This window comes from Pan paniscus, chromosome 9 (assembly GCF_029289425.2).
Source record: "Pan paniscus chromosome 9, NHGRI_mPanPan1-v2.0_pri, whole genome shotgun sequence".
Lineage (NCBI taxonomy): Eukaryota > Metazoa > Chordata > Mammalia > Primates > Hominidae > Pan > Pan paniscus.
Genome location: NC_073258.2, coordinates 37,629,534 through 37,654,180, shown reverse-complemented (window position 1 = coordinate 37,654,180; position 24,647 = coordinate 37,629,534). Strand labels below are relative to the sequence as shown.

General features: G+C 43.5%; 2 protein-coding genes across 5 annotated transcripts in view; both read left to right on the top strand.

The window, feature by feature from the left end:
- PAMR1 (peptidase domain containing associated with muscle regeneration 1) overlaps positions 1-1,883 on the top strand; it is a 94,088-nt gene extending 92,205 nt beyond the window's left edge. For both annotated transcript variants that reach the window (XM_003830365.6, XM_003830366.6), the window contains one exon: positions 814-1,883. In XM_003830365.6, coding sequence (XP_003830413.1) covers positions 814-1,350 — 537 coding nt within the window. In that variant the 3' untranslated portion in view covers positions 1,351-1,883. The remainder of the gene's footprint in view (positions 1-813) is intronic.
- Positions 1,884-14,271: 12,388 nt separating this feature from the next.
- SLC1A2 (solute carrier family 1 member 2) overlaps positions 14,272-24,647 on the top strand; it is a 168,404-nt gene continuing 158,028 nt past the window's right edge. For 2 of the 3 annotated variants that reach the window (XM_063608395.1, XM_003830368.5), the window contains exon 1: positions 15,124-15,263. In XM_063608395.1, the coding sequence (XP_063464465.1) occupies positions 15,247-15,263 (17 nt within the window). In that variant the 5' untranslated portion in view covers positions 15,124-15,246. Of the gene's footprint in view, positions 14,294-15,123; positions 15,264-24,647 lie in introns of those variants that run through there. The other variant, XM_063608391.1, reaches the window with a different exon arrangement.

The following is a 24,647-nucleotide window of genomic DNA, read 5'->3' as shown; positions in this document are numbered from 1 at the left end:
GTCCATCTATTGTTAAGCCCCCATAATGTGCCTTTCACTGTAAGTAGACACAGAAAAGAATAGAGCACGTTTTATTTTCTCTGAAAAGTCCACAGTTGAGTGGGAGAGATAGACCAATATATCATAATCAATGTGACACAAGAGAAGCCCCAGGGCAATATACTCAAAGGAGATTGAGGTAATAGAACATATACATAAACATTTTACAAGATGTGTGCTCCTACAGGTTCCCATCAAAAGGCATGACCAGCAAGGACTGGGAAAATCAGGGAAGACTTTGTGGAAAAGTCTTGTGCAATATTCTGAGCATAGCTTTGTTTACTGGCTTGAATGTAAATGAAATGTTTACAGTGGACCAGAGGTTGAAAACTTAGCCTGTGAGGATTTGTGCCTTGATGGTGCTGACACATATTTTTAATCATTTATTTATTTGCAAGCATTGTTTGTTTAACATCAAGATATTTCAGATAAAGATTTGGAATTCATTTTCTGGCAAAACTAGAATGCTGGTCCCATTTCAGCATGGAGTGGCTGACTGCAGTGATGTGGCCACTGCCCACCTTAGATGGGCATGCAGCCTCAACTGTCCACTTCACTTATTTAATCCCACCTTCCAGGCCCTAGAAAGCACTTTAGTTTGCAATTCTGGAAGTAGAGTAGTTGTTTTCCATGATTTCTTGAGTGAAGTATCTCCAAATAATTGTAGCTGCCTCTTAGACATTTTCTCCCAAAAATTTAGCTCCAAGCCTTGCCTGTTCTTATCCACTGTGGAGCTGGCTCCTCACCATTGCTGCCCGTTCCTTGCATTTGTAGATTTCTGCTATCATTCTGCATCCCAACTATGACCCCATCCTGCTTGATGCTGACATCGCCATCCTGAAGCTCCTAGACAAGGCCCGTATCAGCACCCGAGTCCAGCCCATCTGCCTCGCTGCCAGTCGGGATCTCAGCACTTCCTTCCAGGAGTCCCACATCACTGTGGCTGGCTGGAATGTCCTGGCAGACGTGAGGAGCCCTGGCTTCAAGAACGACACACTGCGCTCTGGGCTGGTCAGCGTGGTGGACTCGCTGCTGTGTGAGGAGCAGCATGAGGACCATGGCATCCCAGTGAGTGTCACTGATAACATGTTCTGTGCCAGCTGGGACCCCACTGCCCCTTCTGATATCTGCACTGCAGAGACAGGAGGCATCGCGGCTGTGTCCTTCCCGGGACGAGCATCTCCTGAGCCACGCTGGCATCTGATGGGACTGGTCAGCTGGAGCTATGATAAAACATGCAGCCACAGGCTCTCCACTGCCTTCACCAAGGTGCTGCCTTTTAAAGACTGGATTGAAAGAAATATGAAATGAACCATGCTCATGCACTCCTTGAGAAGTGTTTCTGTATATCCGTCTGTACGTGTGTCATTGCGTGAAGCAGTGTGGGCCTGAAGTGTGATTTAGCCTGTGAACTTGGCTGTGCCAGGGCTTCTGACTTCAGGGACAAAACTCAGTGAAGGGTGAGTAGACCTCCGTTGCTGGTAGGCTGATGCCGCCTCCACTACTAGGACAGCCAATTGGAAGATGCCAGGGCTTGCAAGAAGTAAGTTTCTTCAAAGAAGACCATATACAAAACCTCTCCACTCCACTGACCTGGTGGTCTTCCCCAACTTTCAGTTACACAAATGCCATCAGCTTGACCAGGGAAGATATGGGCTTCATGAGGCCCCTTTTGAGGCTCTCAAGTTCTAGAGAGCTGCCTGTGGGACAGCCCAGGGCAGCAGAGCTGGGATGTGGTGCATGCCTTTGTGTACATGGCCACAGTACAGTCTGGTTCTTTTCCTTCCCCATCTCTTGTACACATTTTAATAAAATAAGGGTTGGCTTCTGAACTACAAAACAAATGTGCTATGCTCTTATTTCTGCACACTGTTTCTCAGAGCTACATGTATCAGGGCTGATGGCTTGGTGATAGCCCTTTAAAATAGTGCCAAGGGCTATCATTCCCAAATGGTGTGTTTGACAAACCCAATACCATCTTTTTAATACCAACTCTCAGAGCTCGGTGGGTCATGGGCCAGGGGAGGAGGGACATGGGTACCCTCCGATAAGGCACAAACAGAAACACCAGAGATTAGATGATTTTTGGGGTTGCCTCTGCTTCTTGTCTTCTAGATCCAACACAAAGTCCTGCTCTGAACCTCCATAAATCTTCATGGAATGCTTTTATAGCATCTGAATTGGAGTCACATATTTACTCACACTAAGTTTAGATATGCCAAGAAACTGTAGCTTCACTGTTGTCTATAACTTTTGTGATTTTTCTCTCAAGCCTCACCCTCACCTCCCACCGGATAGTGAAGGAAAGAACATGAATTCAGTGTAGTCAGACACCTTAAGTAATCTTGGCAGTGACCCTCTTTTTGGGGTGACTTACTCTTTTATCCTTTCTCCCCTGCTCTCCTCGCCAGTTTTCTCTTCACTAGGCTGCTGCTTTGGAGGCTTACCTTCCCTCAAGCACTGGGATGAGAGTGGGGACCCCCGAGTTCCTGCTGGTTCTTGGGTGTGTGTGGTGGGTCTTTTTGTTGCTGACATTTAGTGCTAGAGTCTGTAATTAGTTTAACTTGTGCTATGTTCTCTATTTCATGGAGCCCAGCACTCCTTCCTGCAGACTCAGCCCCTCATCTCTTGCTGGAACTGGTCTTCCTGGCATCTGGTGGTGACTCCTGTTTGACCCTTGTCTGGGTCACTCAGCCTCATGGCCACAGTGACAACCTTCTCTGGCAACTGCCCAGCCAGACTCTCTGCAACCTCCTTTTCCTCCTTTGGGGGATTGGGGGAACTTCTAGGTCTTTTCCATACCACATGACAGCTGAGAGCCCAGGCTTGTTACTGAGCATTCTGGGAGACATTTGCCTTATGTAGACCCAAACAGGAACTCCCCTGTTCCCTTAATCTATCACAGAAAACTTAAGGACTTTAGCCCAAGACAGGAGGTGAGGATTTTATTTGTTTCCCAACCTGTCTCCCCCACCATGTCTGGATCTGGAGCCAGAAGAGAATTTCTTCTACTTTCTCTTTTTGTCAGCCTTTCCTGGGGCTTTCCATAAGTCACATCCTCCTCCTTTCATTCAACCCTCCATGCCCACCCTCCTGGCTTAATCAAAGAGCGATGTGTTAGTTATCAATGGTTGAGTACAAATTACCCATCACTTAGTGGCTTAAATGGTAAGTGTTTATTCTCTCACAGTGTCAGTGGGTCAGGAATTGGTGAGCAGCTTAACCTGAGGTTGTCATCAACCGAAGCCTTGACGGAGGCTGGAGGATTTGATTCTATAAATATTTATCAGGTCACTCAAAGGTTTTTCTTTGTTAAGCCTAGAAAGCTTGGATCTTAAAAGGTGTAATGGAACTTGGATCAAAGAGATAGATCTGAATTCAAATTTCTGTCCTTTAACTTCTTTTCTAAAGTGATTTTGGGCAAGTACTAAGCTTCTCTACCTCAGCTTCATTATCTGGTAAATTGGCATAATAAAATCTTGAGATTTTACTGTGGTAGCTGTGACAATTGAGTGAGATGTTGTGTAAGGCAATGAACATAATACATGGTATACCTGGCAGGGTCAGGGCTCTTCAGCTAGGCCCAGCTCCACAACTGCCTCGGTAGGCACTCCACACATACGTGCCCACAGCCTCCATCTCCTGACTGTGTCCTGACCCTCCGCCTGGAATATCACGTTCTCTACTTCTTTTTAACGCTCTCTTTACTACTTGTGTTATTTTCTCTTCTTGCCTTCCTACTCAGATTTGGTTCACATGTACATCATCTTAGCTATGACTCTGGCCCCTTCAGAAGCTGAATCTGGCCTGAAAATTTTGGTAATGACATCCCAGGCTGCTTGGTTAATAGCTCCATGGCCATTTGCCACCACCCCTAGATCTTCCTACCTTAGCACTGCTCTTGTGGGCTATGAACCCTCGATCACACTCACCTAAGACTTTGAGGCAGGCAAAGAGGATCACACACAAGCTTGTCCCTTGGCCATATCTGGCTGCTATCAGAATGTTGTCCATCTCTTTTTGTAACATAGCCCTTGCCTCCCAGCATAGAACTCCAAAGCTAGAAATCTTGAGCATATATAAGTCAGGGGCTTTTCAGAGAATCAGAACTTTTAACAGTCCTATAGAATAAGGGATTACGATAACCACACAAAATTGTGGCCACTGATGGAGAAGTCTGTGCAAGACTGTTGCCTTTGTTTCTGGTGTTGGACCTAAAATCAATCAGGCCAGTGGTCAGGAAGGAAAGCTGGATGTGAAGTCAGCAAAGCAAGGACAAATGGAAAACTGTGTTTGTCTCTTGCTGCCTCCAGCCTCCATGATGTGAGTGACTTGTAGTAGAATCAGGTGCCCTTTGCTCATAGCTGCACACTCACCCAGTCCGAACTCAGGGAAGCCAGAGGAGGATTTCCAGCAGGCATTGGAGGAGCTGTGGGCCTGGGTGCTTTCTCACCCCAACAAGATGAGCTGACAGATAGTGACATTACGTGTGAGCTGCCACAGTGTCTGATGTGCTCAAACAAATCTCAAAGCATGAAAGTAGGCATTGCTTCACTCTCCTTTCCAAATCTCATGTCAATTTGTCTTGTGTTCACTCTAACCTGGAACCTTACAGGGAAGGGAATTCTGCAACCTAGTTTCAGTTTCCCTAAGTTGACACAGAACAAAGCAGTCACAAGTTATGGAATACTAATGCTGGAAAAGTGGCTGTCAACTGAGGACACCTTCAGGGAGTGCCAGAGAAGGCTCCTGCTTCATCCAGAGTACTTTGGTTCTGATTTCTTTTGTGATGATTGCTTGTTTTTTTAGGTATCCATGTAGCCCCTGACATCTGACATTATACCAGCTGGGCTTTGGTGCCCAGGAGTTGATCTGGCATTCCCAATGAGACTGCGATGCTCTCTTGTTGAAGATAAATACTTTCACAGAATGCCAATATCTGTCAGAATTATTCTGTGACTTTGATGGATCAAGACCCAAACAAGACCACTTCATATCTTCTGTAATAACAGACAAAAGCAAGGTGACTATGCAAACTACAAAGGTGCCAAATATCCCCTTCTCCTCGTTAATATGAGTGACTGCTGCTTCTTCATCAATTACAGCGGTAGGCTCTTTATAGTCTTTTTTCCTTTTAGATAAGGTTTATTACATGGCCAATTATAGAATTACTCCCACTTCCTGACAGCATCCAATCCAGAACAAAGCCCCACTTTGAAACCTAAGATCACTTAACAGAAACTCAAATCCTGTAAGTCCTTTCTAACACACTCTTGATGAGACACCCCTTGGTTCGCCATGATGTGCATCCTACCTCATTGCAAGGAGCAAAAAAATCCCACTTGTTCAATTACAGGTATGTTTCTAGTGGTCTTTGGCTGGAAGGCATTGACTATATATATAATATATACGTATATATAATATATATGTATATTACAATTATAATGGCTTGACTTATGACTTTTTGACTTTATGATAGTATGAAAGCAATATGCATTCAGCACAATCGTACTTCAAGTGCCAATACAACCATTGTTTTTCACTTTCAGTACCATGTTCAATAAAGCACATGAGATACCTATTTAATAGTTTATTATGAAATAGGCTGTTAGATTATTTTGTCCACCTGTAGGCTAATGTAAGTATTCTGAGCACATTTAAGATAGGCTAGGCTATGATGTTAAGCAGGTTAAGTATGTTAAATGCATTATTGACTTATGATGTTTTCAAATTAGGATGAGTTTATTGGGATGGAACCCCATTGTAAGCTGAGGAGCATCTCTGTATGTATATAAGCATCTTTCCTAATCATACAGATTTTACTTAAATTTTAAGTATCACATAAATTTTATCATATGGTACACAAACTTTAAGTAAAATCTATATGATTTAAACAAGACTTACTTTCCTTGGGAGTGATCAGGTTTATACACTAAATGGACTTTTCATGAGTAACTGGGTAGTCAACTCACTCTGTATTTTCTTACGTAAACTCCAACAGGAATTGAGAGGAAGGGGCAATTCAAGTAGGACAGTTAAGTTTTCATTCACAGGTAGTTAGAATTTCAATCAAGTCATTGGCATGATGGACAGGAAGGAAGGAAGATATTATAAGTAAGGAGAGAGTTTGGAAAATACGTAAGATTAAACACGGAGTTAGGGATGGGATTTCTCCATGTTGGTCAGGCTGGTTGTGAACTCCCAACCTTAGGTGATCTACCCACCTCAGCCTCCCAAAGTGCTGGGATTACAGGTGTGAGCCACTGCTCCCAGCCCCAGCCTTTTTTTTTTTTTTTTTTTTTTTTTTTTTTTTTTTTTAGTATTTTAGTAGAGACGGGGTTTCACTGCATTGGCCAGGCTGGTCTCAAACTCCTGAGCTCAGGCAATCTGCCTGCCTTGGCCTCCCAAAGTGCTAGGATTACAGGCGTGAGCCACCATGCCTGGCCTGAATTTGGGTTTTTATGTTGTCCTAACCTGGACATGAATGAAGACCTTGAGTCTCATTGCATTGACACAACTGCATGTTGTTCTAACAGAGAATTATCTTAAGTGATATCAGATGAGTTAAAAGAAGAAAGCTGACAGCTAATGGATGAGCCAAAGGAGTAAGACACATACCTTTACTCCTGCCTTATTTTTTCTCCTTCTTTAGTATCCTATGAAAATTTTGAGTGAAATACTTTGGATCCCTAGCGCTTGGGGAAGTTTATCTTTTCAGGGCTGTTGGAAAGAACATTTTGGAGTAGCTTGGTAGCAAGTTGTGGTCTCTCCTTGCTTTTCTTGGCAGCAGGACTTGCTTTCCCTGGCAGAGCTCTGCCCGGATGTGCTGTTGAGGCCCAGCATTTTAAGAAGACTGTCTCAATGGCTGAGTTTTTTAGGGCTCACTTCACGTTTGTATTCCAATTCACTGAGTGTTTATCCAGAGGCTTGGAAGAGGTTTGATGGAGAGCTTTGTCAACAAAGAAAAAAAAAGTCAGTAGATAAAATTAGAGAATAGCTTTCTCAGGTGAGGAATACATTCAAGACTGAATTCTTGGAGAAAAACGAACCACTGTTATGTTCCTGAACTTATGGTTTCTAGGAAAAAGTAATTCCACACAAGAGAGAAGGAAAGAATGATCTTTCTTAGTGCTTAAATATGTGCAATTCAGGAAAAGTTGTTTATTTTCCATTGAAAGGGGAACAGGGTGTTACAAATGAAGCTGTGTCCAGGTACTAATAAAATGAAACCTCAGAGTGAACTGGGATAACTTCCAATTCACTGCAGTTATGCAAAGGCATAATTTAGTCCTTTAGTCTTTGATTAAAAAAAACCAACAACTCTGAATCTGTAATCTCAATTTAAAACTAAATTACCTGGTTGCTATCTCTCTCTCTTATTAAGGAAAATCACTTTATAAGAAAAATACTTTTGGGATGTGATACACAGCCTTTTTCAGAATGACCAAGGAATTTCATAAAGAAGCGAACAGAGAAAATAGAACAAGAATAACATTGCTGGATTTTCTGAGGTCATCAGATTCTGGCTTGGGTCCTTGATTCAGTCCTTTATCCAAATCACTTAGCATTTAATCACAGTGAGCTGCTGTTCAGCAAAGAAATCCCCCCAAAGATAAAAAAAATCTCTCCATTCTTTTCTTCCTCATGAGGCTGTCACTACTGAATGTTGTAATGTCCCAGCAGAACAAAGGGAAGGGGAAGATGGAGGCATTACTGGCAATCATTGCCAAGGTTAAGAGAAACTAGGGGTAGAAATTAAAATAGCAGTAATCACTCTCAAAGAGTATTTCCACTTCATACAGGATCAAGCAGCTAAAAAAAGAGACAGTTGCTCTAATTCAAAATGTTATGGTTTTTATGGTGGGCATAAAGAATTTGCACTACCCCTGACATTTAGCCTCAAGTCATCTTGTAGAAGAAATGCTGATGGAGGGAATGATATACTGAGAACTCACAATTCATCTTTTTCCATTGTCTCCTTTCTTCATCTATACTAAACAAATGGGATGAATTCACACTCTTTCCGTTAGAATTCATCAGGCAGTAAGCGTAGCTATCCACTGTTTCAGCCTTCCCGAGCCCTCTACCTAATGAGATGATTTCTGCCTGCAGAATGGATTATATTTAGACAAAGCTCTCAGTCTGAATTGAGATTTCTGTGAAGTAATATCTTTTTTCTCATCAGCTAAGAGAGTGAGGTAAAAATAGAACTCCCTGACTTCTCTTTTGCTAATGTGTGTTAACGAGAAGAGTGAATGAACTCAGCTTGTATCTTACAGCTCCAAACACCCTTAAGATGGATGATTCCCTTGCGTCTCTATTCAGTGACCACCACCAGACTGACAGGGCTACAGGCTGGCTCATCTGTAGCTGTACTGTGTTGTCGAAACCAAAGCATTACCACTGATCTTTTGGGTGATGAGAGTGCCAGCAGCTAGGAAGCTGACATCATAAAGATGATAACAGCTCAGTGTGCCAGGAACTGTGCTAAGTGCTTTATGTGACATAGCCTCATTCAGTTCTCATATGAGCCCAGTGGATGGGGTCACTACTATACCCACTGATGCTCAGAGGGTTAAGTAACTTACTCAAGGTCACTCAAAATGGAAAGAAAGAATGATGAACTCAATTTGAATCTCACTGCTCCAAACATGGTCAAGATGGATGGTTCCCAGGTCGGTCTAATTCGGAAGACTGTTATAACTTCTGTGGCCACATTAGCATTCTTAGTTCAAAGTCCTGGTGGTGCCACTGTGAACATTCTCCTCCTGCTACTTATTGCTCTAAACCCACTTATCTTTCTGAAATCTTTTCATTTCCAATTTAGTTTCAGGATTCTCCAGTTTCTCTCTTTCATGCTCTTGGCTTCAGAACTAACACTGTCAGAGAATAGTATCTTTCCTCTGAAATTGGAACACTATATAATAATTTTCATTCATGTTTTTCATTCATCTTAAAATAGCTCATATTTTTTAAAACTAGCAAACTCGTATTAGTTGTCATATGAAGGAGCCCTTACTGTGTCCTCTGTTTTACTTAATTAAAAAAAACATTAAGGTATCTAGTCTTATAGTTAATGATTGGGTCAAAGTGTTAAAGACAGATCCAGACACACAGCTTATAATTCCTTGGTTATTTAGGGAGGCAGAGGACATTGTATTCACACAGTGTATTCACACTACATGCCAGGACCTGTGATATCTGCTTTATATATATAATTTTTGAAGCTACAAGAATTATTTCCATTTTGCAGAGGAAGGAGTTTAGGCTCAAAGAGATCAGGTGACCCACTCAATGTCACTTGTGGAGAAACTGGGATTTGAATACAGGCCTGCTCAACTCCAAAGCCTAGATTTACTTTACCAAGAACAGCTGTGTGGAAAGTCTGTAAGGACAAATCTGTTCCCAGAGTGGTTCTGACTTTGCAAAGAACCACAAATATGAATGCCCCACCTAACGAGCTGATGGTGGATAGTTTTCTCATTACTAAGTTTTGGAAAGCATCAATAATCTTAAAAAGCAAAGCAGATGAAACAGTAATTGCACTTGGGGGGAAAAGTCAAATTCATATTTCTCAGACATTACTAAATGACAGCGACTTTTGAGTGGCTAACCCTTGGGTCACTTGGCTGTGATTTCTCTCTCTAGGTTACTTTCTTCTGATAAACTTTGAACATTGAAACATTTCTCCTTTATTGTCATCATGAGGGGGAATGGTTTATTCAGCAGCCTTTCATGGGAAAGCAATGTAGGACTCTTTTTTTTCTTTTCTATATTAGGAGTTCCCTCCCACCCAACCTCCCTTATGTGGAGCTGCAATGACCAATCTGAAGCATTCTGCAGGAGAGCCAAGACAGGGGATGAATCCCTTACAAGAGCCCAATATAAGGGAATCTTTGTCTCTTCTTTGGTCCAACTAAGCTCCTACAATAATTGCCAAAGAATGCTGAGAATTGTAGCATTTAGGACTGAAAAATTTGAGGCCATATTGTGACTTCTCCCATAGTATAAATATACCTTCTTCTGATTTCTAGTAAATAGTCTGACCAAGTCTATTTATCTGCTGGAAAACCCCACAGTAGAGCGGTCCCACATGTTATGGGGGCTACCTGTTCCAATAAGTATAACATCCTCACTCCAAGTTGCATAGCAGAGAGGTTAAAAAGCAAGATTCTGCAGGAAGACTGCTTAAACTCAAACCCTGGCTTCATCCATTAGCCCTGTACAGCCATTCTTCACCCTTCTCCATCCTCTGTTTCTCAGGGAGGTTGGACTGCAAGGACTGCATGTGAATTGTTTCAGTGGACTCTCCTGCCCTCCAGCTTCCGTCTGGCTTTGGCCAGTATAGAGCCCTGGAAGGAAAAGAAGGACTGGAGGAAAGTGGGCATTGGGGTATTTATTCCCAAACCCCCTTCCAGCAGGCTGCTATGGCCACAGTCTCAGCTCCTGTCAAGTGGCCTTCTGCATGCAGAACTCTCCTCTGGGTCCTGGTACTCTCCTTTTGGCTTAGGATGGGCAATTGTTCCCTACTGTTAGTAGCCCAGGGAGTCTGCCCTATCCCTTAGAGTTTTCCTACCCCCTCCCACACCCTTCTAAATGACTCCTGTATTAAACTTATCACAATTTACTTAATTTAAATATGCCATCTTTTTTTTTTTAAGCTGGGACTCCGACAAATACAACCACTGACTGTATAACCTTGGGCAAATTCCTTAATTCCTCTTGGTCTCAGTTTTCTCCTCTGTAAAATGGTGGTTTAATAACATTTTCTGCAGAAGGTCATCTTAAGAATCAAAGTACAATATATAAGGTGCAGTACATTATGCATATAGGAATTACTAAGGAAATGCTAAGCTCATACAACTACCACAAAGTTCTAGCTCACACACCTTAACATGAGCATAAGCTCACACACCTTAACTCAACTATAGTAACTCACTTCTGGGAACTTGGGTTAAGTTTTCAGTCAAGAATCAATAAGGCAAAAAAGAAAAAAACCCTTATAATCAAAATTCATTTTTAAAAGTCCCTTACATCACCTATCAGAATATGGTACAGTTGATTTTCTTGTATCCAGTCCTGCAGAGTAGTTCTTATTGATATTGACGTTCGAGAACCCATCAACTAGACTTAAGAAAGGTAAATCTATATGTAAATGTCAGTCTTCTGCTTTTGCCATGACTATGGGGTCCCTAGAGGAGACTGAGAGATGCCAGCAATTCCAAAGTGTTCCTGCAGCTTGAGGGGTTGGCCTTGTTCTGTTCTTCTTCCAAGGTTCTGTCAACTTATTGCCGGCTAAGAGACTTGTAGTTTGCTGTGCAGATTAAAAGGAGACCCTGGGGTCACACGGTAGGTAGGGAGGCTAGGTTCTCAAGACAGCTCAGCTGTAAATTACACTGGGTGAATGCTGCTGTTCCCATGTGTCTAGGATGGTTCTCTATTGAGCATGAAAAAGATGTAAGCATTTCCCACATATTCTATTTAATCATCACAACAACCCTGATGATGATCATTATTATCTTCTCCAGTTTGGGGATGAGGAAGCTAAGATCCTGTGCCCAGAATAAGGTAACACAGAGTCTAATACTTGGCGGGGATAGTATTTAAGGCAGGATTGTCTGACCCAGAGCTGAGTTTTTATTCGGCATGGTCGCATGGTTTTACAGTAGCTAACCCCTAATGCTCTGTGAGTGCACAACATAAGAAGAAAACTCTATGTTTTTGTAGCTGCTCACATTGGTTACCTAGAATAACATACAAGTGTTTGTTTGCCTGGAAAGTTTTTTATTCCCTGTATTTAAAGGCAAGAGGATCAGCCCTGTATTCTAGCAATTTCTTTCTGAAGGCTAAATGTACCATGCTCCAACTACTTCTTGGGGCCCTGTTTCCAGACCCTTCTCTATGTTGTTGAACCACTTCTAGTCCAGCACTTCCCAACTCTGGCTGCGCAGTGGACTCAATCACCTGGGGAAGTCCTTTAAAAATGCCCAAGTCAGCCCCCGCCTAACCCCCAAGATGCATGGACCAGAAATCTCTGAAAGGTGGCCTGAGTATTACTATTTTCTAAAAGGCTCTCTCAGACCATTTTAATGGGCACCCAGTGTTGAAAATAACTGCTCCAGTTTGTTAAAAAATAATTGGTGTGAATATTGGCAAAAGCCCTCTGGCACAAAGAAAGAGAACCAGTTTCTTCTAGCTAATATTTGTTAGCCAGAATTATCTGTGGCATAGTCCATGTGACTTAATAGACCTGGTCTTCCAGGGCAGCTGAATGCAAATGTTTCTCAAGCGTAGAACGGGATGTCAGGGCTTACAGAGAAAGTGGGAAACTGGAATGATGACTCCATCTAATTCGGCCATGCTGGATGATTCACCTGGATTCTCTCATGTCCTGAGCATTGAAAACATAATGAAGAGTTTTTAAATTGAATGTTTAAAAGAGTGAAAACAACTCCATCCCTTTTTCTGTTTCCTTTTACCTTGTATTTATGTACCACCAGGTACCTTGCTCTTGGCAGTGAGCGTGAATGAATGGCACAGCTCAGCCCCTGAAGCCTGTGTGCAGAGATTGAGGGATTGTGATGGAGTATTTCATTCATGCTCATGTTAAGGGGGGTGCTAATAGCAGAGTAGTGCTCCTGCGATTATTAATATCTAGGTCTGGGACAGATTGCGATGGCTTCTTTTCCAGTTGCCACCTCAGCAGAAAGGGAAATAAAAAACCCTAACTTGTAAAGTTAGACAATTAGACTGTAAAGTTTGTATATGTGACAACTTCAGATACAAAGTCACACACTTACCCTTGATGGGGCTTAAGAGGAGAGTGTCAAACATAATAGCAAAGTGAAAGAAGGTAGCTCTTCATCTACAAATTATTTTTAAACACATTTACCAGGTTAAACAATAACTAATTTTTCGGAAGAGGAGAGTACCCAAATTCAAATGCCCTAAGACGAAGAGATGCTTATGGCATTTTTTTTAAAAAATAAAGAAAATGGAAAGTTAGAGTGGTTCTGAAGGAACCTAGGATGAATAAGGTACAGACATGATTATTCTAATGGTGCAGACAGGATTGAGAGAGAAGAGGGGAGGGGAGAGATGGAGAAAGGCATGGATGGAGGATGACGTTTGGATTCAGATTTTGGAAAGGAGAGTAAAGGAAGGAGGTAAGCAGAGATTTATTTTTTAAATTTTATTAATGTGTTTTCCCCTCTTTTTCTTGTTATTTTTCTCATCTGTCTATTCATACTTGGATATTTTGTCCAATAAACTCTGAGAATGCACTGAATATTTTTGGAGGGTTTACTGGGTGCCAGACGCCACTTTAGGAGTTTTACATATCCTCTCCATTTCATTTAGTTCTCTTAGCACAGAGAAGTGGGAGAAGATAGTCCCATTTTACAGGTGGGATGAAGAGAGAGATGGAGGAATTTGCCTCAGGTTACTCAGCTAGAAGGTGGTGAAGAACTCAAGCCTTCGGATATCAGCGCCTGGCATTTAACTACCAATCGGTCCTGCTGGGACTCCGGCTCCTCTGGCACCATCCCCGGGACCTGCTCAGAGAGTTTGCACGTGGCCGGTCGCGTTCCATCGTCTAACAAGGTCCAGCACAGCGCAAATCCGAAGATCGTCTACCCCGGGGAAAAAGAGAGTCTGTTTAATTCTCCTGTGGCCCTCTAAGTGAGTTCTTTTGGGTTCCATTGCCTAGACGAGGAAAGTGAGGCTTTGCCTGCTCTGCGCTCACAGGGTCGGCAAGTAGTGGGACCCTAGGTTCCTGCAGTATTCCAGAGATAATCAAAGCTGCACAGGTCTCGTCATTTTTATGCAAAGGCGTCCGGAAGGCTCGAACTCTCCCTTGCACAAGCCCATCTGTCTCTGTGCGCCGCCCCCGGGACACGGAAGCAGGCGGCGAGCAGCGCCGAGTGGGTGGAGAACCGTCCCCCGCCACTCACCCCTCGGCCAACTCTCCGCGCCTTCTCAGCCGGCACCCACGAGGCCGACCTCTCTCGGCCTAAAAAAAAAAAAAAAAAAAAAAAAATCCCGGCCTCCCCTGCACCCCGCCCGCCGCCCCCAGGGAGCTGCATTAATATTAATCTCGCTGAATAATTGAAGGCCAGAGATTTATTCGCGCTTCGGCGGGGGAGGGAGCGCAGCTGGGCCGCGTTTAGGCTGCACCACCCGCGTGTTTCAGCCGCTCGACTCCGCTGGACCTGGGACCCCCAGACGTGGGAGGATGGGGTGGGTGTGCCCGCCTGTGAGTTTGGGGGTGAGTGTGAGCTGAAGCGGGTGCTCCGGGGAGTGAGGAGGGAGCGCCAGGGGCTGCTCCAGGGAGGCGGAGACGGAGGGGCATCCCGGGTCTCCGCGCCGTCGCCTGCGCTTCACCCCGCACGGGGTGACCCGGGGCCACGCGGGCTTCAGGGGAAACAATAGCTACTCCTTAGATCCTGGGCTCCTGCCACCGGCTGCCCAAGCCTTCCCGGACGAGCGGCGGGGCCTCTTTTCTTATTTGGCTAATTTATGGCGAGAGGCTGGGGGGAGGGATGGCAGAGGAGGGACCGCGACTGGAGATGGGGGCGGGGGGCGGCGGTTAAAGGAGTTGCCCGAGGCGGCGGCGCGGGTGATGTCAGCTCTCGACGAAAATAGAGAGGGATCGCCTGCAAATCCCCAGCTCCGGCGGGGCTAAACCTTGCAATCCCTCCCCGGCCGGCGCCGAGCCAGGGCGCAGCGGCCTCCACCGCCTCCCCCGGCGCGCACACACCCGCACACGCGCACGCACGCTCACCGTCCTCTGCCACCACTCTCTGCTCCCGCCACTCGCCGCGCCCGCGAGCCCCGCAGCAAAGCACAGGTGGCAGCGGCTGCAGGGGCGCATCGCCGGCGTGCGCCCTCCTCCAGCCCTGGGCGCATCGCTTTCTCGGGGAAGCCACCCTCGGAGCCCCCGGAGCTCCCCGCCAAGCGCCATCCCCGCGGGCGGAGGGGAGCGCGGGTCGCGCGCCGTGGAGAGCCGGGACGCGGATTAGCGCCCGCAGGAGCCTCCTGCGCCCGTTGAGGCGCTAAAGGGCTTACCCCGGAGGCGGGTGGAAGGGCGGGCAGAGGCTCCTCTTAAATACCGCTCCCGGCCGCACTTCGCGCTCACCCCGGCGTCCGCTTTCTCCCTCGCCCACAGCTGCCGGATAGTGCTGAAGAGGAGGGGGCGTTCCCCAGACCATGGCATCTACGGAAGGGTGAGGGGATTTTTATCTGTACCCGCGGGAAAGCGGGGTCACGCGCGGGGTGGTGGCGCCCCTATCCGGGATGCGGATAGAGAGGCGTCGGCGGCGGGCCTCGGAGGTGGTGGCGGAGCCGTAGCTTGGCTGGGGATGGGATGGTGGGGAGGGGATTGATTTTCTTTCCTGGAGATTGCTGCTTAATCCTTTGAAAATGCGAGAGATGGAGGGTTGTTTTATTTTGATAAAAAGGGTAAGGTGCGCTGGGGGCCTGAGAGTGTGAGGAAGAAATCCTCTTGAGGTTACTTTTGGGATTTCAAAACAATAGGGGATTGGGCATAGTGTGAGCAGACACCGGGGTAGCAGCGCCTGGAGCGCGGCGCCCCAGGCCCGAGGCGGGCTTGCAGGTGGTGCCGGCCCGGAATGAATGAGCCAAGACCGGGCCCTGGGGCGGGGCAAGGACCAGCGCGCGCGGCCTTGAACGCCAGGTTTGCAGAGTCTCCATGGAGATGCTGGGCCCGCTCCGATCGGTCCTTGTCCCTGGAAGGCGGAATCTCCCTGGCTAGCTCTAAGGAAGGGTGGAAGAGATTTGGGTGCTTCCCGGGAGGCGGGAAAACGTGTGGTTTGGGACAAGGGCAGGAGTCGCCAGACTCCAGCGGGCAGGGATAGCATTGGCTTCCCTATTCAGCCCGAGGATCTGGAGTCGTGTCCTGCCTCCTAAGATTCCAGTTGGCATGGGGAAAGCTCCCTCGCAGTGATAACTAAAGACAATTGTCTTTAGCAAGAGACAGAAGGGGCTGCAGGGGGCAAAAGGATTCTTTGAATACTCACACATCAAAGGAAAGGTCCACAAACAGAGTCCTTGGACCAGTATCTCCCAGAAAACTTTTTGGGCTTCGTAGAACCTGAGTGGCAATGAAAAGAATGGGCAGCTCAGCCCTTTGGTTAATTCCCAAAATTGCAGTTACTCACTTGCAAGCGATCACAAAATCCATGTTATGTGAAAAGCATATCAGGGGCTTCTCTGGGCTCAAGTGGTGGTGTTGGCATTTTCCAGTTTCTCCTAAGAAATTTTACCAACTCCACAGGCTTGTTTTAGGGGAGTGGATCTCTAAACAGGCTGAAGAGCTGGTATCCAAAGCCAGATCTCTAGACTGCAATCTCCAATAGAAGGAAAATATTTCTAAAACTGTCTCTGTGTCCAGGAGAAGGAATTCATTCATTTTCTGTCCCCCAGAATCCTTCCAAAGGCATCTGGCATCTTGTCATTGCATGAAATTTTGTCTCTCCCTTTGCCCTATTTTGCAGTTTAGACTTTTTTGATTATTATTTCTCCAAAAAGATGTTTCAGGAAGACACCTGTGTACAAGGAGGGTGGTACCTTGTGCTAAAACAGATCTCTAGAAATAGATACTAGGAGCCCATATGGATCAAGATCAGTGTCTTACCATGTTTAGTTAAAAAGGCTTTTATATTAGAAAAGATATGAAAGAATTTCTGGTTGCCTTCATGGACCTTCTAGACTTATCCTTGCTTGTAAAAGCTAGGGTGGAAAACATCTGTGAAAAAGATGGATGATATTAGTCTTCCAAATCCTGCATCCAGCTCACTCCCTATTTTGATGGCCAGATAGAGGAGAGGTTACGACAACAACCCCAAACTAAGTATGTTTATTTCACCTTTGTCCTAAATGAAAGCTGTCAAATGATGTGACATTCAATGTAGAGCCAAAGTGATTTTCAGCATTTTAGAAAGATTCCCATCCAATTAATCCCATCTTTCTGCACTGTTTATGGTTAAGAAAAGATTCATCAGAGGAACTTATATTTAAGAGATGAAAGAATTGAAAAAAGTTGAACGGCTGGGAAACAAATATAGGATCTATGACCCATTATTATTTAACAGCAGTAACTGATGAGCAGGTGACATTCTCAGAAGCCCTGGTCTTTCCTTTCTTCTTCTCTTCTTTTCTTCCAGGAGCATTTACTGAGCACTTGTTGAGTGGAACTCACATGTGAGGAACTCCGAGTTGGGGGGATACAGAAATAGTCTGGGATTTGCCTTTTAGAAGTCTAGCTCCATCCAGTCAAGGATTTTTATTAGTAAATTGTTCACGTGGACTCATGAGATCTCTTGCAACTTCTAACATCTTTGGTTAATGTGCCTTGTAAAGAAAAATTTACTAAGACTCCTCAGGCTGTCTCCTTTGTTAGCTTTTGCCCTCTAACAATATTGAAATTGTTTCCTTGAAACATACATTACTGAGAAGGAAGCAAAAATAGCAATATAGTTATATGCTTTCAATTTATATGTTTTCAGTTCAACTCTGTTTGATCCAGAATGTTTGGGGAATAGGATAATATGGGAAACTGACCATTCTGGTTCACATTTATTTGGTGATGTAATTATCAGCCACAGAACATGTTAATTACCAATTTCTAAAGAATTATTAGAAGCAATAATGACATCTTATGTTTGTTTAACACTTCACTTTCAAAGCTCATTCGTGTACCTCATCACATTTGATTCTTCCAGTAACTCTGTGAAGTAGGCAGTCCAACAAAAATAGACTTTAAGGATAAAATTATATATAGGGAATACCATATTTTCAGAAAGATTCCAAGACTTGGCAAAGCTTTGGGGTTATCATCTGAAAATGATGTGTGCTGGGCATGGCTGGTGCAGATTACTGGCTTTCTCTCAAACTTTTGGCATACCTATCCTGCAAATTGCCTTTTAGGATATTCTCTTTGTAACCTGTGCATTGATCTTTGCCTGTACAGAGCATATGCCACCACAGTCTGGTTTTTTGAGGGCTTTGATTATTTGGAATTGAGATTATTAGCATCCAGTTTCTATAAAAATCAATAGTGGACTCTTTGGTAGTTCCCAGGCTCTGAGAGGTATTTTCCTGCAAAGCAAGGTCTAATTTAATAGTTGAGCATTCTTTTTTTCTGAGTCTCCTGTCATGGCTAGAATTACGGAGATGGCTTTTAGGTCCCTGACCCAAATTGGAAAGAGATTATAAGTAGTTGGTGGCAGCCAGGCTAGTGTTCATTACTGACTGGGTCACAGTGGAGTGTCCAGATGCTGAAGAGGCAGGCATTTTAGAAATATCTTCTTGGAGGTTGGGGGTGGCTAAGTCACTCTGTATGTCAGAGACCCACGGCAATCTGTCTTCTGATCAGCTCCCAGGAGCCAAGGGGTCAGGGCGAAAGCCAGCCATGAGGGCTTGGGCTTCAGTTTGACTTAAAGAGCAAGGGAAACAGAAAACTGCTGACAGTGGAAAAACTCTGGCAAGGGAGACCCCTTGAATTTATTATTTCAAGCAAATAAAAGCAAACCATAACCATTGTCCTCTCGCTTCTCCCCTTGGGAATGAATTTGAGGTCAGCAGGAGGAAGAGCCTACAGCGTGGACTTATTGGAAAGTGAGTGAAGGATATGGGGCTTATGGTCTAGAGGGGTTTGCAGGTTGCATGCCTCAGGCTTGGCTGGAATTTTCATTTCTCATTTTCAATAATATAGAAATCAGCCTCCTTGGGGAAAATAGATATTAGTAGAGCTATGAGAAAACCATTTCATGTTTACTAAGACAGTCGCTTGTGAATAATTGAAAGCTTAATTCTCAGGAAATAATTTCTAAATCCAGATGAAACTTGTGAGGCAGAAACTCCATGTTATTAAAAACCAAAAGACAAATCTGTTCATCAGTATCAATGGCCACTTCTTTTCCTCTTCCATGCAACACAATTAGGTGTTTTGTGTCTCCTTTGGCTTTGGCTTTAAAGGATGTGTCAGACAAGGAAAAGTCCTTAAGCGATGATGCTTCAGCTGCAAAAAACGAGCAATATATTTAACAGCTAAGTGTGAGATTTCTGGGTCAGTGTGCCATAAATCCTACAGTTCCAGAATTGCAAAGCTTTTTCATGATTTGAAGCTCAACACAGAGTGATTTCAATGTAAATCCTCCCCTCCCTGCCCTCCTCCATGGCTGTGTCACACAATGCCCTGATGTCTGGTTTCCCCCCTTTTAAAGGCAAACTGAATTGTTTCTCATATTGAATTTTTCTCCCACTGGACTGGCTTGCCTCTTGGCATGAGCTGAATGTATTCTTCATTTCAGTCGCCTGCTACAATTATTTTAATCTACTAAAACACTGATAGTATTAAATCTTCTAGGAATAGTAGGCAGAAGCATTATTCTGAAGATAAAATTTTAGTTTTGCTTGCATTTAAAGAACTTGTCTTCGCAGTCTGAAGAAACATCTAACAAACACCAGACACTGCCTTGCTTGCAGCTTTTGATTTCATGCCCTTAACAGCTTGTTGGGGGCCAGGCAGGATGCTTCATAGAAAGGGTTTTAGAATCCAGATTATGGCAAATCTCTTTATTTACCACGATCATGAGCTTGCTCTCTCCTCCCTCTGCCCGCCCCTCACCCTGCAACTCTCCAAGTGCCAACTCCTTGGAACGAATTAATTAAAGGAATGTTTAAAAATATCTCTTTGCTCCATCTTCAAGTGCTCCATCATTGACTGGAGGCAGATGGGCCACATATTTGTCGGTAGAATAGAAAAGGACTAGCATCTCATTATAAATCTGTCTGGTTGGCTTTAAATGATGTCAGAAAAGACAATGGGCCCGCAGTATTAAAGGAGAATGAAAGGAAGATCTTTAAAATTTTAAAAAGAAGACCCATTTTCTTAGTGCTTTGGTTTTTCTTTTAAAAAGTATTGTTTCTCAATGATGTTGATATTTATTTATTTTTCATTCATGTATTTAATGTCTCACTTAGATAAACAGATATGACCACTGTTGGCTGAACTGCTGTTTGGTGTTTTTGGCAATCTCGACAGTTGCTTTAGAGTATGGACTCACTGAGCAAGAATTGTCCTTTGAAAATGGAATGAAGGGAATGAACTCGATTTGATGGCTAGACTTGATCTGTGTCAATCCTGGTCTCTAGGATAGATGATGGCAATGTTAAAGACCTTGAATGATGTTTGGGGTCAAGGAGGGAGATGCTGTCCCCATGCCCCCCTCTATATTAGAGGCTTCACTTAAATCACTGAGAGTACTTTCTTCTCTTACGTTTGGTCAGGAGGGCCATCTGTCACTTGCTGTTTGTAATCTGGCACAGGACTTTCTGTCATGTGGTTCTGCCATCCCAAGTTCCCAGCCACTGTGCTGTCAGGATCACAGAGCTGGTGACGAAGTTGGAAGTGAATCTGAGACCTGTCTGCCTCCCGCTTTGCCTTTTTCCCAGCACTGGACATGAGGTACTGGGTGCCTGTGGACTGTATGTGGCCCATGGGTATATTCTTATAGGCTCACAGAGGATTTTGAACATGTTTTAATTGTTCACCTATACTTTTACCTTAAAAAAAATCCTGATTCTGGCTTCTCTTAAAAATTGGGAGATCTGATGACAAAGAACCTTCCCTTTTATCTTGGTACCATTTATTGAGTGATTATATCCCAGTTGGCTTTAAACAGTTTAATGTGTATCAATTTATTTAATCCCCACAACAATATGATGCAGCAGGAGTGACTCTTAGCCTCATTTTACAGGTATAGAAACTGAGGCACAGAAAGAGTAGGTGAATTGCCCAAGATTTTACAGCCAGTGAGTGGCAAAGCTAGGCCTTCAAACCAAGCATCCTGGCTCTGGGATCCATGCCTGTAGTTACTAGGCCATACCTCTTAGTCCAGCAGGGCAGGGGTTAACTGGGGCTGAGGAATGGCCATCTCTTGAGATAGGGCATATGCCTTTCAGGTTGGGCACAGTCTGTTCTGAGACTACTTTTCTCATATTACCTGCCTGACCCCTTACCTCTCCATGGAAGTTATTGAGAGATTGAAAGCATGCGTACCATTCTCTTGGTATATACCATCGCCTAGTGGTTTTGGATTTGAAGAATTATTCAAAATCTCATTTCTATGTAAAAAAAAGATCATTCAAGCTACCTTTCCCCCCACCCCCCAAAGCACTTCTTGTTATTTTCTTTAACTTTGGTCTGGGTTGTACATAATGGAGAGGTCTTTTGTAATTATTGGTTTGGTAGTCAGGAAGCCAATAGCATTGTCTGGTCTAGAGGCAGTGCCTTGAAAGAGCCCAGGGCATGACCACATGGGTCCCAACCTTTGGGATATTGAATTGAGCCTTGGGTATGTGCTTTGTAGTGGCAAATGTAGCTGAGCTTATAGCAGCCCCTGGAATTTATTTTTTCTTTTGCAGCCTGCAGGTGTGGCTGTTTAGGGTTGCAACTTAACTTACGCTCTTTACTGAAACAGCGACTGGTCTTGTCCCTCTAGGAGTGGGGCTGATATTTATTTCATAGCAGATGCAAACAGTGATGAGCTAAGGATGCCTTTTGAATTGAGGAAGAAATCTTTCAGAGGCGTATTTCTGTGTGTTTTAAAGAGTGGGACAGTTTGCTCATCACCCAACAGATGGCAGTAAATGTCAGCACTTTGTCCACACTGGTGGTCTGACTCCCTTTGGAAGCCCTTCAATCCTTAGGGAATCCCAATTCCCATGGCATTTCATTCTCTTTTGATTATAAAAGCTTTCTCCACCAAGTATAGAATTTGGTAAGAGTGAGTCAATTGACATATATCTACAGTGTTCCATATCACCATAAACAAATATTAATAGGATCAGCCAAGCTTATGTGGCTATATATGTATGACTTCATTTCATCCTTGAAAATCCCCTAGGGAATATTATCTCATTTTAGAGATGAAAAAACTGGAACTTAGAGAAGTTTTGATTTTATGCTGTTACTGAGTTTTTAGTTTTTTTTTTGTCATCTAATTGTACTGTGTTTTGTATTATCCATATTTTGCAATTAATCCACATTTCCTTAAAATTTCATGGATCCTTCCTTTGCTTTTTATTTTTGTTTTGTTTTTCTTTTTTGCTCCAGTAAGTGTCTTCAATAATTTCATTCAAAGAAAGCAAGATAACCTAGTGTCTCTGAAGAAGAAATAATGTAAGAATCTTAAATTCTTAAAGAATCTTAAAGAATTTAAGAGGCAATGCCTTAAGAAGGACAGCAACTATTACAGAAAGAAGTTATTCTTTGAGTGGAGTTGTGACATTCAAAAGAAAATGTCACCATAAAAAAGTAAGAATAAGTTTAGTTAATTGAAAATGATTGTCAGACCTATTTGTAGATGTCAAACAAGATAATTTCAAATGGAAGAAGTAGTAGTACATGAAGGGAGATAGGTAAAAGAAAACAGAGAAAAGAAGAAAATCATTCTTCTCTCTTAGATATCATGGAAAGCTAACTGCTGCAGATTGTGTTTAATCTCAATCTTTACTTAAAAGGACAGTTGGGCTGGGCATAGTGGTGTGCACCTGTAGTCCTAGCTATTCAGGAGGCTGAGGCGAGAGGATCTCTTGAGCGTGGGAGTTGGGGGCTGCAGTGAGCTAGCTATAACAATGCCTGTGAATAACCACTGCACTCCAACCTGGGCAACATAGCAAGATCCTGTCTCTAAAAAAATTAATTAAGAAAGAACAGTTGGAATCTGATAGATTTCTTAGGAAAGTGGATGGACATCAACATGAACAAAACCCAATTAAACAAACTTGTTCAAGAGTGAAATGGATGGTTATCAACCAACAACACACATCTCAGACATTCTAAAGTGGCTGATGGTACCTGGGGAATTGGTTCAGCTATCATTTTTTCTATTTATATGCAACATATGGTCTAGAAAAGGTGTGAAGAATAAATATTGGGCTAATTTCTAAGAATAGATTAGAGAGTAATGGAATTATAGACTGAATCTATTTTCCCAGGATTTTTCTGGAACTCAATCCCATCAATCAGCAGATATTTATAAAATCATCATAGAATCTTAGCATTTGAAGGATTATTGATTTTTAGGTCATAATTAATTGCTAACATTTCAAATGTAGAACTCATTATCTATTAGTCTGAGAGCATTGAACTTTAGATTCTTTTCACAGGTATTGATACACTGGGGTTGAGGTGTCATTGGTTGGTCCCAGGAAGCAGATTCTGAGATGGAGACTTGTGTGCATGGAATTTATTGGGAGGAGCTTTCAGCATAAATCCTCATGAAGGAATGAGGGAAGCCAGGGTAGGCAGAGGGAGAGGTTGAAACAGTCGCACCAAAGCCTGCCCACCCACAAGGAGCTCTGGAACAGGGATGGCCCTTCAGAATGATCCTGAATTGAGGAAAGAGATTTGGCCTTTCTACCCCTGCATTAACCAGTCATTGAATGGGGCTGTGCTGGAATGGGACATGGCCCTCGGTACAGGGCAAGGCTTGGGGTTGGGGGGAATATAGTTAAGAGCTGTCACTTATCAACATGCCCAGCAGCTGGGCAAATGAATCATTCAGTCCTGAATGTGGCGGGAAAGGGATCTGGGTAGCATGTCACAGCATCCACCACTGTTTCCAAATTCAAATGTTAGAAAGATAATAAAATAATGAGTCTGGTTGCTTGTGATCAGAATATCCAGGCGTCCACAAAGCTATCATCTGTAATAAAATGCTATATCTTGCTGGTCAAGTGATACAAAATTTCAGGTAGTCAGGAGGAATAACATTAAGTGATCTATTGTTCAGCATGGTGACTATAGTTGACAGCAATTGACTGTGTACTTGAGAATTGGGAGAACAGTAGATTTTAAGTATTCTCACCACCAAAAAATGATAAGTATGTAAAATAATGGATACATTAATTAGCTTGATTTATTTTATTCCACAGTGTATGTGTATATCAAAGCATCATGTTGTATACCACAAATACATACTATTTTTATTTGTTAGAAATAAATAAGGAACTAAATAAAGCTCTATCTTAAAAAATAAAAACCTCAAATATTACAAAATGGCATACAGTAAAAAAGTAAAAGACTATCTCCGGCCCCAATCCTGTTCTCCAGAGATAGTCATTTTTTTTGTCTGCCCTTTAAGACAGGGAAAGTGGATTTTGATGGGCAGGCTGGGGAGAATTCAAGGTCATCATCTTCCTTAGGTTTATTTATTTATTTATTTTTGAGACAGAGCCTTGCTCTGTCACTTAGGCTGGAGTGCAGTGGCATGATCTCGGCTCACTGCAGCTTCCACCTCCTGGGTTCCAGTGATTCTCCTGCCTCAGCCTCTTGAGTAGCTGGGTTTACAGGTACGCACCACGATGCCTGGCTAATTTTTGTATTTTTAGTAGAGATAGGATTTCACCATGTTGGCCAGGCTGGTCTTGAACTCCTGACCTCAGGTAATCCATCCGCCTAGGCCTCCCAAAGTGCTGAGATTATAGGCGTGAACCACCGTGCCTAGCCATCTTCCTCAGCTTTAGCTGTGTCTCACATAGTCACCAAGTACATAAGAGAGAAGCCCTTCTCTTCATTCCAG